The following is a 16,001-nucleotide window of genomic DNA, read 5'->3' on the forward strand; positions in this document are numbered from 1 at the left end:
GTAACCTAGTTCAGCCCTACAACCCCTGCCCCCAAGACCTCTTGTGTGCCCCCTCCCATTTTACCCTCAGCGCCAAGGCCCTACACATGGGAACTGTTGCTGTATGTCAATGATTCTGGATGAGGATTCAGTAAAGTCAACTTCAACCCTTCGCCTGACTGAAAATAGAAATACATCTGTTCTTTTGAATAAGTCTTCTCAGATTACCAGTATACTAATGAAGGATTTGGACTGATTCATCTTTCCCCAAGATAGCAAGAGACCTTGGCCAATAAAAAAAACCCAAGAGAAACAGACGCCACTGACGTCCTCCCTCTCCGGAAAATGGATGCCCAAGAGACCACAAAATCACAAATAGAATGAATACCCTAGAAACTTCAGCACAATAAAAAAAATCAACCCATCATGCATGTGCAGTTACTAGCTATTCCACGTAAGCTCTCTACTCTATCCCCATCTCCCTGGCCATTCCCCGTACCCTTTTATGTCCATACTTTTAAAACACATTGGCCTTGAAATTCAGTTGGTAGCGCCAGCCGCTAGCGCCTTAAGAGGGCGATAAGTGGGGCGCGAAGCGGCTAGCGCCCGGGCGCAGCGCGATCTGCGCCTCTCGCGAACTTGAGTGAAGATTTAGCGGCAGCGCAAAACCGCAACGCCCGCTCAGCTGCGCGCGCAGATCCTGACGTCATTTCATGGTGCAACGCCCTTGGTGCGCCCCGAACCGGAACTTCAGGGGCGCCGCCCTTCTTTCCACCTGGCGCTCGCAGCGACTGGTTGAGTGGAACGTTTCCCAGTCGCTGTGGGGCTGGGGGGGCGCTATTTAAAGGGGACTCTTCCTGCATTCTTTGTGGTAGCCATTTTGAACTACTCCTTCTGTGTGAGAGAGAGATTTGGAAAGAGACAAAGGGAGAGAGCTTTCTGCTTTGACTCAGTGCTCGCACAGGTACTTCTGGCTTCAGGCCAGAGCTTTGCAGTTGGATACATTTTTCAGTGCCATAGCCTTGAGTGGCCACATATAATGGGGGCTGCAATGGGTGGAAATGTTGGGTTTCTGCATTGCATTGAAAGGGCTCAGAGACGCCGAGAGAGAGTGTCAATCATGGCCAGATGGAGAAGGGCCAACAGGCGTCGGCACAGGAGGCCTTACCCTCCCAGGGTATACCGCCAGCACTTCTCCTACCTCAACATGTCTGAGGAACAGTGCATTCGGAGGCTTCGATTCAGAAGGGAGGTGGTCACTGAGATCTGCCACCTGCTTCAGAGAGATCTGCAGCCTCAGCTGAGGAGCAGGACGTCTCTGTCGGTGGCAGTGAAGATGACAGTGGCTTTCAACTTCTATGCCACCTGCTCCTTCCAATCCGCTACTGGGGACATTGCCAATGTCTCCCAGTTCGCGGTGCATTGCTGCATCTGCCAGGTCACGAATGCCCTCTTCAGAAGGAGGCGTCAGTACATTTCCTTCCCCATGACCCTGGACAAGCAGCAAGAACGTGCAATAGGATTTGCAAGAATAGCGGGCTTCCCCATGGTGCAGGGCGCCATTGACTGCACGCATGTGGCTTTGCGGGCACCTCTAGAGAATGCCGAGGATTACCGCAATCGGAAGGGGTACCATTCGCTGAACGTGCAGTTGGTGGGTGACCACAGGCAGCTGTCAATGCCCGCTTTCCGGGCAGCAGCCACGACGCCTTCATCCTGTGCCAGACTTCTGTGGCAGACATTTTCGAAGCCCCGGCTCACACAGGAGGCTGGCTTCTCAGGGACAAGGGCTATCCTTTGTGCACCTGGCTGATGACCCCGCTCTGTGCGCCCACCACCCCTGCTGAAGAACGATACAATGACAGCCATCAAGTGACCAGGAACATCATTGGCCACACGATCGGCGTGCTGAAGCAACAGTTCTGCTGTCTGGACCATTCCGGGGGAGCCCTACAGTACTCGCCTGAGCAAGTCTCCCATTTTGTTGTAGTGTGCTGCATGCTGCACAACCTGGCTATCCTCAGGACTCAGCCACTGCCAGCAGACATTGGAGCACCACCAGAGGAGGAGGAGGAGGAGGAGGAGGAGCACCAAGATGGGAGGGAGGCACAAAGTGCAAGGGCCATCCGTCGGCGGCTTATTACAAGTCGGTTCTAGGTCTCCTCTGAGGGAATGGCTTGTGCCATTGAAAGAATATGAATGGAGCCGCTCCGCAAACCCTGAGGCGGTCAAGGCAACAAATAGTTCAAAGTGCAAACATGCACAATCTGAATAAAGACAATTTTTTATTTAACAAACTCTGGGCCCTTCCCGCATGACAAACAAATACAGAGAAACCCCCCAAAAAACAGTCAGACACATAACTGGCTCTCACAACCTGGAGACAATGAACAAAACAGTAAAACAAAAATGACCATGATCCTCGGCCTTCAGAAAAAACAAACACAACGTCGTCGGCCTTCATAAAAAACAAACACAACATTTTGCCACACCTCCTACTTTTCAGCCTGCGAGGGTGATCTGCCTCGCTTACGGGATTGGCCCCTTCCCGCCCTGCAGCTCCTCCGCAATGGGGCCCCAGTGGCTGCAGCAAGGCTGGGGGAAGGCTGCTGAGGGTCAGATAGTGAGTCGGCAGATGCCCTTGGGGGACGGCCTGGACCAGCTCTGGGCCTGGAGAGCCCGGCTGCTGACTGCTCCAACTCTGCTTGGGTGGCAGCAGTCAGTCCTACGGGTGGTGGCAGCTGCAGTGGAGGAGTGACAGCGTTGGCAGCAGGAATGCTGCCAACCTGACAGAGCACAGGCACTCCCTGGTCGGACGAGACACTGGCACTCGCACGGGTCAGCACTGAAGCATGCGCAGCAATCTGCTGAAGGACAGACTGCTGGGCTGCTGCTGCTGCGGCGCGGCGAGGGCCCCGGTGATTCCTGGCCGATCCAGCAAGGGTGGCAGCAGTTAGTGCTCGTGTGGCCCTGATCTGTGTCTGCATCAGACCAGCCAGTGACTGCATGGCACGAATAAGCACTTGGCTGGAAGCCGCATGTGATGCAGCTACGTCCTGCTGACTCCTGGCCTGTGCTGCCCCGAAGTCCTGCAGACTCCTGGCCTGTGCTGCCCCGAAGTCCTGCAGACTCCTGGCCTGTGATGCAGCGACGCCCTGCTGACTCCTGGCCTGTGCTGCCCCGAATTCCTGGACACTCCTTGCCAGTGACTCTATGCAGTCAGGCATTCTTGCCACTGCAGCCATGAGCTCAATGTGCCTGCGCTCAGCCTGGGCGCCCATTTCACCAAGGAGCCCCACCTCCTCTGCGCTCACTGTAGCAGGACTGGAGGCTGCACTCACCCTCCGGGGAGAAGGCCGCCGAGCTTCCCTACCCCTCCCGCGTTGCTGCGGCCCGCTGGGCCCCGGAGCTTCACCCTCCTCAGACCCTTCCCCCCTGCTCCCCTCCAGGGAAGACATGTCCCCATCATGGCCATGGGCTGCCTCGGCTGAGGGTGGCACTGATGGTCCGGCTTCCTCTTCCTCCTTCTCGCCTTCCGATTCACGCACAGTGCCAGCTTGAGGGCCCGCCTCCTCACCTGGCGAATCAGCATCTGAAAGCAGGGAGGCACAAGAGTTGCTTTAGAGTGAGGACAGGGCGGCAGCGAGGGAGGCATGAGTGCTGCTATGCACTGCATTGGTTCGAGAGTGGCAAAGGATGCTGGTGTGAGGCACAAGTGGAAAGAGAAAGGTCAAAAGGTGATGACCTTACCATTGCTGTCCAGAACGGGGTCGGCATCTCCAGTGGTGATGGGGCCACTCACCGGCCTGCCATGATCCACTCCCCTCGCTGCTCCAGGTCGCTAAGGTCTTTAAGTTCAGCACGGCCTCCCCCGGTCCATTGCTGCTGCCTCCTATTGTGGGCCAGCTTGCCCTGCAAGAGAAAAGACAGGCTCTGAGTACAGTGTGAAGCCCTGATCTTGTCTGCACTGCCTCCCATGGTTGAATAGCCCTGACAGTGTCAAGCCCTCATCTTGCCTGCACTGCCTCCCATGGTCGAATAGCCCTGACAGTGTCAAGCCCTCATCTTGCCTGCACTGCCTCCCATGGTCAAATAGCCCTGACAGTGTCAAGCCCTCATCTTGCCTGCACTGCCTCCCATGGTCGAATAGCCCTGACAGTGTGTAAAGTGGTGATTGTGCATGTGATTTTCATGAGAGTCCCATAGGTGTTGGCTGAGGGCTGGGCATTGGGGCTTTCAGGACCCTTTGGCCATAAAGTGAGGTGCACATGCAGGGAGGAAGACGATACTGGAAAGAGTACTCACCCTGACAACCCGAGTGAGGCCGTTGAACTTCTTTCTACATTGCGTTGGTGTCCTAGGGACCATGCTGCTGGAGGTCACTCTGTGTGCCACCTCCCTCCAAGTTTTTCTATATTCGCTGGGCAGCAGCCTCCTGCCACTGTCAGGAAAGTGGATAGGTCGCCTGCGCTCCACTGCGCCAACCAGAACCTTCAGGGCACCCTCACTGAAGCACTGCGCTCGCTCCCTAGCCTTCTCCATGGTCGTGGGCATAGCGTTGTCAAAGCAGGTCTGTCCAGGCCTAGAATCAGGGCTCCAGTGTGCAGGGCATGGCTGCAAACCAAATCGACCCTCCCTCTTTAAGAGCAGACCGGCGCCAGCGTGTCTGCCTGCAATCGTTAACTCGCCGCACCTGCGCTGCGCCCGCCCTCAGTGGTAGCGCCTCAGCTTGCCGGCTTAGCGCCTTATGATAGTCATGCACCGCCTGCTTTAGCGCAGCAGCAACCTCTTGGGGCGATGCAACTCAATTTCGGCGAAGGTGGCGCTAAGTTGCGCCAGGCGCTAAATTTAGCGAATGCCCGGCTGTAGCGCCCCAAACGTGGCGATACTGAATTTCTAGGCCATTTAATTCCCTTCTAGTCGATGTTGTAGGCTCCCCATCATTAGCCCCGTGATAAAGTATTCCATGCTCAAATAGCCCAATGTTTGAAAACATCTCTTGGGAGACGCAAGCACTGGACTGCACGCAAATTGAACAAATCAGTCAGACACCGATACAAATAAAAAACTTAAATCACCGATCATTAACGCACGATATTAACAAGGCAGTATCACACATGTATCGGGCAATTTTTTTAAAAATTACAAATGCTTTGTACCCGTTTCTTAAAGATACAAGTGTGCATCCAATTTGGACCATTATATATTTTCAAGATAAATCAAAATCAATCCAATTCATATTAAGCATGGCTTGACATAAATAATTTGGAACTCCTCGCTCGCCCAATCAAGTCCGAAAACTGAACTTAAACCACAGCATAGTTCTTTAAAAAGCTAAAAATGGAAAATAAATCAGGAGAACAAACTTGCTGCCAAGTCCATTTCAAACTAGCTTTGCCTGCGATACTTTTTAAATAAAATTGGCAATTACTTAAGTAGCAATGTTTACACACACCTCAATTCCAGTCAAGTATTGATCTTTCCCCAGACAGACATTCTCAACTCCATTCTAATTATAGGTTTGAGACTTCAGCGCTCAAGGACCTGCACAATTACAGCAGAACACCGCCTAACTAATACGATAGCAAAATACTGCAGATGCTGGAAATCTGAAATAACAACAGAAAATGCTGGAAAAACTCAGCAGGCCAGGCAACATCCGCGGAGAGAAAATAGAGTCAACGTTTCGGGTGAAAACCCAAAGGGTGTTGCCTGGCCTGCTGAGTTTTTCCAGCATTTACTGTTGTTATACTGTCTAACTAATGTCCTGGACACCACAGCACAGAAGATTGAAAGAACTATGCTGACAGATTCGCAATTTGATCATTTTAGGGCTCTATTTGGTGCATTAAAATTTTCACTTTGTTCAAAAGGGCCGCGTCCTTACTTTGCCCACCAGCACCGATCTCAGTTAAATGCATTGGTGCTTTGTGGGGGAAGGGCACCCTGCAATGCTGCACCATTGCTTTTCCCTCATGCAGTACGTTGCAGGCGGATTCAAATCAAGTTTGAATGGTGCTCCTTTAATGAACAAAAACTCCAGAGCAATACTTTAACATGTAATAATATGGACATGTTTTTCTTCCATCAAAAATTTGGACGTTGCCAATTTTTGTTCTGCCAGGGCTCTGCTTGGAATCATTATAACAGTTGGATGCTGTGAACTGAGGAGGAGGAGGAGGAGGAGGAGGAGGAAAGTAGGTTTGTTCTGGCTACGTGGACCGAATGATCTGTCCTCAGCTATCAATCTTGTGTACGAGGCGCACACTCCAACTCCTTCAGCAGTTTCCCCGACTTTACACTTTAACAACTTGCCCGAACAGGCAGATTAATGTTAGAAGGGAACATTTTCACGTGGATTGTTGTGCTGTTGTGCACAAATGTAAAAGCTCCAGGTGGGATATATCCGCTAAATTACCTGCTTAGTAAATCTCTGCCTCATTATATGATTAAATGAACAGTATTTGGCATCTAAAAATACCTTGGCTAATATCTCCCACCTGGAACCTTTTAACTGGTTCATAATAGTCCAAGAGAAACAGTTTTCCTGAATTATTCGAGACAGACTGTTCTCTCTTGCGCTTTATACATCAATTTATCTTTTGTTACATTTATTGTGGAGGCTGAGAATTTCCCCACCCACCATTGTTCTCATGGCTTTTTTCGTCCTAGAGAAAAGCAGCGATGGACTCCACCCAATCCTGCAAATGAACAGTTAGCGGTCTCAAAGGGTAAAAAAAAAACGGAAAGCAAATCAGGAGAGTGCACTGTTCAGTTTGGGAAGATTTCTGGGAACACTCAGTTCTTGGAACAGCTTGTGTTACAAAATCCAATATGTTAGCACTTCCCTCAGGAATCCATCGCTGAGACTTGATCGAGGTGTACAAGATTATGACGGGTTTAGATAGGCTAGGCTAGACTAGACGGGGAAAGGCTGTTCCCACAAGTTGATGGTACAAGGACTAGGGGACACAGATCTAAGGTTTTGGGCAAGAGATACAGGGGGGATGTGAAGAAAAACTTTTTTACGCAGCGAGTGGTGAGGACTTGGAACCCGCTGCTGACGGAAGTGGTGGAAACGGAGATACTCAATGTTTTCAAGGGGAGACTGGATAGGCACTTGAGGGAAATAAATTTGCAGGGCTACGGGGATAGAGTGGGGGAATGGGACTGACTGGATTGCTCCTCAGAGAGCCGGCACGGACTCGATGGGCCGAATGGCCTCCTTCTGTGCCGTTATGACTCAATTACCTCTCCTTGATGAGCTTAGCACCAGTTCCAATAACATACAATTCACAACACATAAGAAACCATGGCAATGTGACCACTTCCACTATGCTAAACATTGTAACGCACATTGTAAAACAATCTGCTTCTGCTGCCTTGTCTTTTTAAATCATTTCACGACTGGATTGTTAGACAGTCCTCTTTTACTTGCCTTAATCGTCTTATAATTATCAAAATATTAAGACAGAACATGTGCTTCTACTGTAGAACAGTTTCATTGTTTTTGTGGAAGACTTGTTAATAGTTGGGAAACGACTGGAGTTTTGTTCTTTCAACCCTGGAAGTTTAAGAATGTAGAATCCCCACACCAGAAAGCTGGAGTGTGGAATCCTTTCCTCAAATAACGTCTAAAGGTCCCAAATATTTGTTTACACTAAGAGTCCGTGCAGTAATCCAGGGTCAGTAAATGAATCCTTGCTGAAAGATAAATGCATAAACCTGTGAGGAATGCTGAGAGTTTTCATTAATTTTCTGAAGACTATAATCCTCACCAATAAGGGATTTCTTCTCTTGCATAATGTGCTGAGATGTAAATAGCCAGTGCAGAGAGGGGAGAAAGCTTGTTAAGGGCTCGTTAACAGATTATTAATGTCTGGAAATATGCCTGTTGAAATCGGTTGGATGGAAACATTTGGAGCTTACCACATGGGAGATCAAACCTGTCCTCACCTTTTGAACACAACTCATGCATTCTCCATGGAGCACACCATCAGAAGCAATGTGGCTGCTTTCAATGGGAGGCAGATGGTTGCCACTGTCATTTCTGACCTATCCCTGCTCTCACACATGGGCCCTAATGTTAATCATGGTCCCCATTGTCAAAACTGACTCGCAGTGTCAAAAGCAACTTCTTTACTCAGTGTAAGAACATGAAGTACATGAGATATCTCCATAAACTTGAGGTCATCCAAAACTCTGCCACCCATGTGCTAACACGCACCAGGTCCTGCTCACCCATCTCCCCTGTGCTTGCTGACCTACATTGGCTCCCAGTTAAGAACATAAGAACATATGAATTAGGAGCAGGAGTCGGCCATTCGGCCCCTCGAGCCTGCTCCGCCATTCAATAAGATCACAGCTGATCTTCGAACTCAACTCCACTTTCCTGTCCAATCTCCATATCCCTGATACCCCTAGAGTCCAAAAATCTATCTCAGCCTTGAATATGCTCAATGACTGAGCATCCACAGCCCCCTGGGGCAGAGAATTCCAAAGATTCACAATCCTCTGAGTGAAGAAATTCCTCCTCATCTCAGTCTTAAATGGTTGACTCCTTATCCTGAGACTATGTCCGCTAGTTCTGGAAACAACACCTCGATTTTTAAATTCTCATCCTGGTGTTCAAATCTCTCCTGGCCTCACCCCTCCTTATCTCTGTAATCTCCTCCAGCCCTATAATCCTCCCTAGACCTCTGCGCTCTGCCAATTCTCGCCTTTTGAACATCCCCGATTTTAAATGCTCCAACATTGGCGGCCGTGCCTTCAGCTGCCTGGGCCCTAAGCTCTGGAATTCCCTCCCTAAACCTCTCTACCTCTCTTTCCTCCTTTAAGACGCTCCTTAAAACCTACCTCTTTGACCAAGCTTTTGATCATCTGCCCTAATATCTCCTTATGTGGTTCGGTGTCAATTTTTCTTATAACACGCCTGTGAAGCGCCTTGGGACATTTTATTACATTAAAAGCACTGTATAAATACAAGTTGTTGTTGTATTTTCTGCTGGCCAAACATCCACTCTTAGCGTAGCAAGAGAAGGAGGAGCAGGAAGAAGAATCAGAAGAGGAGGAAGTGGAAGGAAGGAGGCAGACCTTACAGCCCCTTCCTGGCCGGGATATCCGGGATCTAATCATCCGCCTGCGGTACCAGTGACCACAACCCCAATTCCCCTTTCAACATCTGTCCCACACCTTACCCTCCCTCTGTTACGGACCGTCACAGCGTCCTTTTGGCCACTGAAGTGAGATATTAAAAATTGGATAACAGGGCAAGACAAACCAGGATTCACTTGCAACATCAATATACAAGGTGGAGGGAATGGGTTAATTCATGCTCTGAGTTGAACAATAGAGGTCTGTAAAATTGTATAAACCCAGCTAAGTTTTAAACATGATTAAGGGGCTTCAAATGCTGAGAGATTAAAACTGCCAGAACAACTCCTGGAAAGATTGAGAGAGATGGGTATGTTCGGCCAAGCGAGTCGACCCCTATGCACTTAAGGGTCTGTTTCGAGTAAAGCACAACAGGGTTCTATTCTTCAAAGTATACTGAAGATTAACTAAACTGTTTTTGCTTTGCAGAAGTGACCCAAGAGTAAGACAGAAAGTCTGCGGATTGCCCGCTTTGAAAAGAACTGCTATCTTAAGAAAACACTTAAACAGACCGAACCATCTGACCACGGGCAAATGGATGGTTGTAAAGTAATTAAGATGAGGCCCATGGTCACAAGAGGTAACGGGACCAACTGATAACGAAATGTGGGATTTGTAAGCGGCTGGAAGGATGGAATGTCACGGTTTTATAATTACAATTTAGCTATAACTCTGTATATGCTAATAAGCTTATCCCCGCCTCTAGGGCAGGGCCTTAATTTTTGTATAACTGTGTGGACTTTGAGAGGCTTGTTGGAGTTGGATTCAGACGTGTCTGAAAGGCTCTCCCCCAGGCCTGAGTAAACCATTTTGACTTCAATTAGTTGGTCTGTCTTTCTTTCAACAAGCCAGTGACGTCAACACTGTATATCACTTGGTCCGCACTTTGGGGGCTTACATCAATTGGCGATGAGGATGGGATGTGCGATCTGAACAAGACTCTCGGACAACGATAACCTAAGACGGGTGAGTATGTTTTAATTACCACCTGTAAATTAGAGGTTAATCGCTGGCGAGACGTTAAGTCAGAATCGACGTATAAAAGAACATAAAAAGAAAGACACCTTTAATTGAAGGTGGTTAAAAAGTGAACTGCAGTTAGGGGCAGGGTGTTCCCTAAAGCCGTGAGGCGGCGAAACCTCAGATAGGGGCAGGGCGTTCCCTAAGCCGAGTGGCGGCAAACCGAGAGGGGCGGAAAGACCCCTACCCCGGGAGGCGGGAAATCCTTTTAGCCGAGTGGCGGCAAACCGAGAGGGGCGGAAAGACCCCTACCCCGGGAGGCGGGAAATCCTTTTAGCCGAGTGGCGGCAAACCGAGAGGGGCGGAAAGACCCCTACCCCGGGAGGTGGGAAATCCTTTAAGCCGAGAGGTGGCGAAACCTCAACAAATGAATGAATGGGAGCACTGTAGTGAGTGAATGAAATAAAACCCTACAGTCACAAAGATGTTAAAATGGACAAGGGTGAGGTCTGTCTCAACGCCTAGCCTGAGCCTGAATTAAGAGGACAGTAGTCCCCACATGATGGCCAGGATCAAGTAGGACGCCGGGAGCCACAGACCCCACAGTATCAAAACCTCGGGACTAAAGGGTTGGTGTGTGTGTTTAACGAAACGGAGTGATTGACAGGAAGTGAGCAACCAATTAGAGTAACGCTATAGGGGTGAGCCAAGTAGTGAATAACCCTAATTCACCAACACTTTGAATTAAGCATTAAATGTAGCAGTTAGTTATGACTAAAAGGGCGGAAGAAGTATCCTTGGGGGAAATTTGGGGAGACCCGGGAACTGTAACACGCTACGTCTTTGACAAAAGTAAAAGGCTCATAGAGAAAATGAAGAAGGCAGGGTGGGACCCGGACGATAGACCAGAGGTACAGAGAGAATGGTCACGGGACAAACAATCCAACAATTAACTATTGAATTTGACCAATTTAAGGCTGCGGTGGATGTCGCTATGGGACAAGCCCCCGTAAATTGGGCAGCTATAAGTGGAATCACACAAAAAAGGGAGAAAGCGCCATCGATTATGGGAAACGAAAGTGGGCGGCCTTTGAGGGGAACTGTGGAATCCCGGGCCCCCTAAACAAAGACAACGTTTGCTTTCTGCAGACGTTTAAACAAGGACTAAGTTCGATGCACCAGAATGCAATAAAGATGGGGCTAGTGGTCCACAATACTTGGGATGATTTGATACAGTGGGCGTGTGAAGTAGATAATCAGGCCCAAGAACAGGCTAAACTGAAAATAGCTGCCCTAAAGACAGATAGCGATGATGAAGGCGCAGTACGTGTAGCGGCGTGTTTCGGGTGCGGGCAGGAGGGTCACATGAGAAGGGATTGCCCTAAGCAACAAAGTGAGGGAGGTAATCAGATATCACAGCAACAGGGTTCCTGCCATAATTGTGGGAAACCAGGGCACAAGCAACAACAGTGTTGGAGGAAAGGAGGAGGAAGGGAAGGTCAGGGACCTAGACAAGGAGGAAAACCGGAGTCTAACACTGGAGGGACAGAGGCTAGTGAGGAAAAGGTGGCAAAATTGATCAAGAAGGGAATACAGGAGTGGGAAGACGAGATGGAGCGAGAGGAAAAGAGGAGAAGAAAGAGTAGGAGGTCTAAAAGGGATGGCTCTTCAGATACCTCAGAGGGAGAGGAGATAGAGGAACTGGCGAGGAAAGTGGAGAAGGGCAGCGCCTGAAGGGTAGCGGCCCTCGGAGACCCGGCAAAAGGAGACCCTAGAATGTTTATTGGTGCGCTGGTAGGGGGCCGACAGTGCGAAATGCTGATAGACACAGGGGCCACGATATCTGTGATGAATTTACCTTTGCCACGAACTAAGACGAACATGTTTATCTCCGGTGAGACAGTATTATTAGATTTAGGAAAGATCGCTATACCTACAAGTTTTTGGATCTGTGAAAATACTGAGGGAACCATTATGGGAATAGGCATATTAAGGGAAGTGGGAGTTTTAATCGACCCCAAGCAGGACAAGCTGCTATGGCCAGATAACCACAAGGAAGAGAGGAATAAATCCAGGGGACCCAAAACGGCGTGTGCCATCGGCGCTATCAGAGCTATGGGGCAAAAAGGGAAGATGGGAGGAATTGTGCCATCAATTCCCCGAAATATGAGCCAAACATAAACAGGACTGCGGACTGGTTAAAATGAATCCCGTTAGAGTCCCCGGACCATCTCACCGACCCCATAAACAGTACCCACTCAAAGCGGAGGCACAGATAGCCATGCGGGGTATTGTATTGGAATTAGTTAACCAGGGAATCCGACTCTATCCATATATGCATCAAATATTACATCAAAAAATTGACTAATCACCCTTGTGCATTCCCTTAGTGACTGTCTTGTTTGTGCCTTTGCCTATCCTAGTGATGTCATACAGTGCTACCCCAGTGGCTGCAGCATGGCTGGTGGAAGGCCGACGATACAAAGATGGGAGGGAAAGCAGTGAGTGAGGAGGACATAAAAAACCTGCAAAAGGACATAGACAGGCTAAGTGAGTGGGCAGAGATTTGGCAGATACAAAATAATGTTGGAAAGTGTGAGGTTATGCACTTTGGCAGAAAAAATCAAAGAGCAAGTTATTATCTAAATGGAGAGAAACTGCAAAGTGCTACAGTACAAAGGGATCTGGGGGTCCTGGTGCATGAAACACAAAAAGTTAGTATGCAGGTGCAGCAGGTGATCAGGAAGGCCAATGGAATCTTGGCTTTTATTGCAAGGGGGATGGAGTATAAAAGCAGGGAAGTCTTGCTGCAGTTATACAGGGTATTGGTGAGGCCACACCTGGAATACTGCGTGCAGTTTTGGTTTCCATATTTAAGAAAAGATATACTTGCTCTCGAGGCGGTTCAGAGAAGGTTCACTCGGTTGATTCCGGAGATGAGGGGGTTGACGTATGAGGAAAGGTTGAGTAGGTTGGGACTCTACTCATTGGAGCTCAGAAGAATGAGAGGCGATCTTATCAAAACATATAAGATTGTGACGGGGCTTGATCGGGTGGATGCGGTGAGGATGTTTCCACTGATGGGTGAGACTAGAACTAGGGGGCATAATCTAAGAATAAGGGGCTGCGCTTTCAAAACTGAGATGAGGAGAAACTTCTTCACTCAGAGGATAGTAAATCTATGGAATTTGCTACCCCAGAGAGCTGTGGAAGCTGCAACATTAAATAAATTTAAAACGGAGATAGACAGTTTCCTAGCAGACAAGGGAATTAGGGGTTACGGGGAGAGGGCAGGGAAGTGGACGTGAGTCTAGATTCGGATCAGCCATGATCCTATTGAATGGCGGAGCAGGCCCGAGGGGCCGTATGGCCTACTCCTGCTCCTACTTCTTATGTTCTTATGTTCTTATGACTTTCAGTGGGGGACACTGCAGATGGCCTTGCTGGGCGACCTCAAGGAGCTGGTGGCTGGAGTATTGTTAAGTCTGTGTGTTATAGTGAGAATTACTACACAGACCACAAGAGTAAATTCAACAAGTCTTTACCGGTTGGAGGTCGGACTATACTGAATACAATATTATTACACTGTGCTTATATACCGGTGTGGTCACCACCAGTATTATGTATACAGCAGCCAAAGAAAGTAGTACCTTTCTTAAGGTGGACCAGGCTTAAGTTCTCTTAAGGTGGAACAGGTTACATACACCACAATCCTCCCTTTTTAGCTTAACAGTCATATCCCCAAATAAACATAACATATATACATATATAACTTCAGGTATAACAGTTCAAAGGTTCAGTCTCTCAGGAGGCTTTCTGATTCGGCTTGGATAACGCCTTTCAGTGGTCTCTGATTCTTGTTGTTGAGGTGCCTCCTCTAGTTGGTTGCCAATGTATTGGGTGTCATCATCATCAAATACATTCTCGGCCGAGGTAGATGCTTCAGGTTCATGAACGTCTTCCACAGCTGTCTCTGTCACAACCATGGGTTCGACCCTTGCTCTCGACTCTACCAGTTGATCCGCATGACGCCTTATCACATTATGACCAATATCTACGGTGTACATCAGAGGTCCTTGTCTGGCTTTAAAAAATTTTGTTTGTGCATGTTCATCAATCTTGATGTTTGCCGTAATTCCTCTCAGTGTTCCCAGTCCCGGCTGGAACACCTCTTTAGCCTCATCCAATATTCTGGACAATCGTTTAGGTTTGACAGCTGTTTCCCCGGAATCTACCGTTAGTGCTTTCAAGGAGTGCCAGTCCATATTCATTTTCCTAATCCACTCCCGTCCTAGTAGTGGTGGACCTCCTTCAGGTAGCACATATAAGTCCATTACTTGGCTTCCTTCGCCCTTGTGGACCACTTCTACCTCTATTTTTCCGATGGGGTACACTCTTTGCCCCGTGTACGTTTTCAATATAATCTCCGTATCCTGTAAGGGAATATGTTGGAATAACCTTCTGTAATCTTTCTTATTCATGACCGTCAATGCCGATCCAGTGTCCAATTCCATTTTTACTTGGACTCCTGCTATCTTAAGAGTGACCCAAATTGTCTGGAGGTCTGTATCCTTACCAACGTTGTGTATTCTTAAGCTATCCAGTTCATTACTGCTAGCGTCTGAATCTGACTTCTGTTCAGTCAAACTGTTCTTTGTCACCTTGTGTACCTCTGCATATTTTCCTTGCGGTGACTTTTTATTGCTGGTCTTCTTTCCTGACCGGCATACTTTAGCTATGTGGCCAAACCTGCCACATGTTCTGCATTCTTGGTTTTTAAACCAACACTGGTTCTGATCGTGCGTTGTCTTTCCACAACGATAACATTTGACAGAACTCAAACCCAATTTGTTTGTACCTAGTTCCGGTGGCCGTAGCTGCATTACTGCCGTGCCTCTCACTGCGGCCTCGTGTGCTGCTGCCATAGTGACCGCCTTCTCGAGAGACAGCTCATTCTCCTCGAGCAGTCGCCTTTGTGTATCCTGTTTAAATAAACCACACACAAATCTATCTCGAAGTGCCTCTGTCAGTCCCGTTCCAAACTGACAATATTTTGCTAGCTTACGTAATTCCATCAAATATTCAGCATTGCTTTCATTTTGCAGCTGTCTTCTATCGTAAAATTTAAATCGTTCCGCTAGCATCAGCGGCGTGGGGCTAAGATGATTTTTTAGGACCGTAACAATCTGTTCGAACGTCTTATCCGCCGGTTCATCTGGTGATAACAGGTGTTTCAATTGCCCGTATGTCTTCGCACCCATTAAGTTTAGTAATGTTAGTGCTTTATCTGTCTCAGGAATTTTATTTGCCTTACAATAGTTTTGTATGCGTTCTACATACATAGCCCAGTCTTCTATATCACTGTCGAAGGCATTAATGTTCCCATGTTTAGGCATCGTAGCAATTTATCGTATTTTTAATGTTATCTAAGATGGCGGCTTCCCGCTCTTGCCGTCGTCCTCCGCCCACAAAATGGCGGTTTTCCCGCGCTTGGCGGTCTTCACCCGTCCCCCGACGCTGTCTCCGCTTCACCGCGGCTCTCGCGCCTTCAGCTTCCCCAGACGCTGCGCCTTTAGCCCGAATGCGGCCCTTATCTCCGGTCGCGATCGATGTCCCGCGCTGCGCCTCCCGCTCGAAAGCGGCCCGGCCCTTATCTCTGGTCGCGATCGACCTCACCGCCCTTATTCCTCCGTCTTCCCAGCCCCGTCTGTACAGCCAACGCGGTTGACTTTCTGTCGCATCGCTGCCCGGCTTACCCACCACGAGGTAGTAGAAGAAGCTGACAGTCGCTGATGGAGGCTTCAAGGTCAGGATGTCTTCTGCACTCCGGTTGCTCGATGCCTGCCGCTCGGCGTGTCTTCCCGTAGGTGATGAGGGTGGAAACCTCTCTTCGACGTCCTGTCTGTGGA

The 16,001-nt window shown here is 48.7% G+C and overlaps 1 protein-coding gene across 1 annotated transcript in view; it reads left to right on the forward strand.

The window, feature by feature from the left end:
• Positions 1-9,952, forward strand: part of LOC147103454 (uncharacterized) — a 95,352-nt gene extending 85,400 nt beyond the window's left edge. The window contains exon 2 of the mRNA XM_085963054.1: positions 9,562-9,952. Within this exon, the coding sequence (XP_085819180.1) occupies positions 9,562-9,567 (6 nt within the window). The 3' untranslated portion in view covers positions 9,568-9,952. The remainder of the gene's footprint in view (positions 1-9,561) is intronic.
• The last annotated feature ends 6,049 nt before the right edge of the window (positions 9,953-16,001 follow it).

The sequence above is a fragment of the Somniosus microcephalus genome, chromosome 20 (assembly GCF_052327205.1).
Source record: "Somniosus microcephalus isolate GS21.2 chromosome 20, FLI_Smic_1.0, whole genome shotgun sequence".
NCBI lineage: Eukaryota > Metazoa > Chordata > Chondrichthyes > Squaliformes > Somniosidae > Somniosus > Somniosus microcephalus.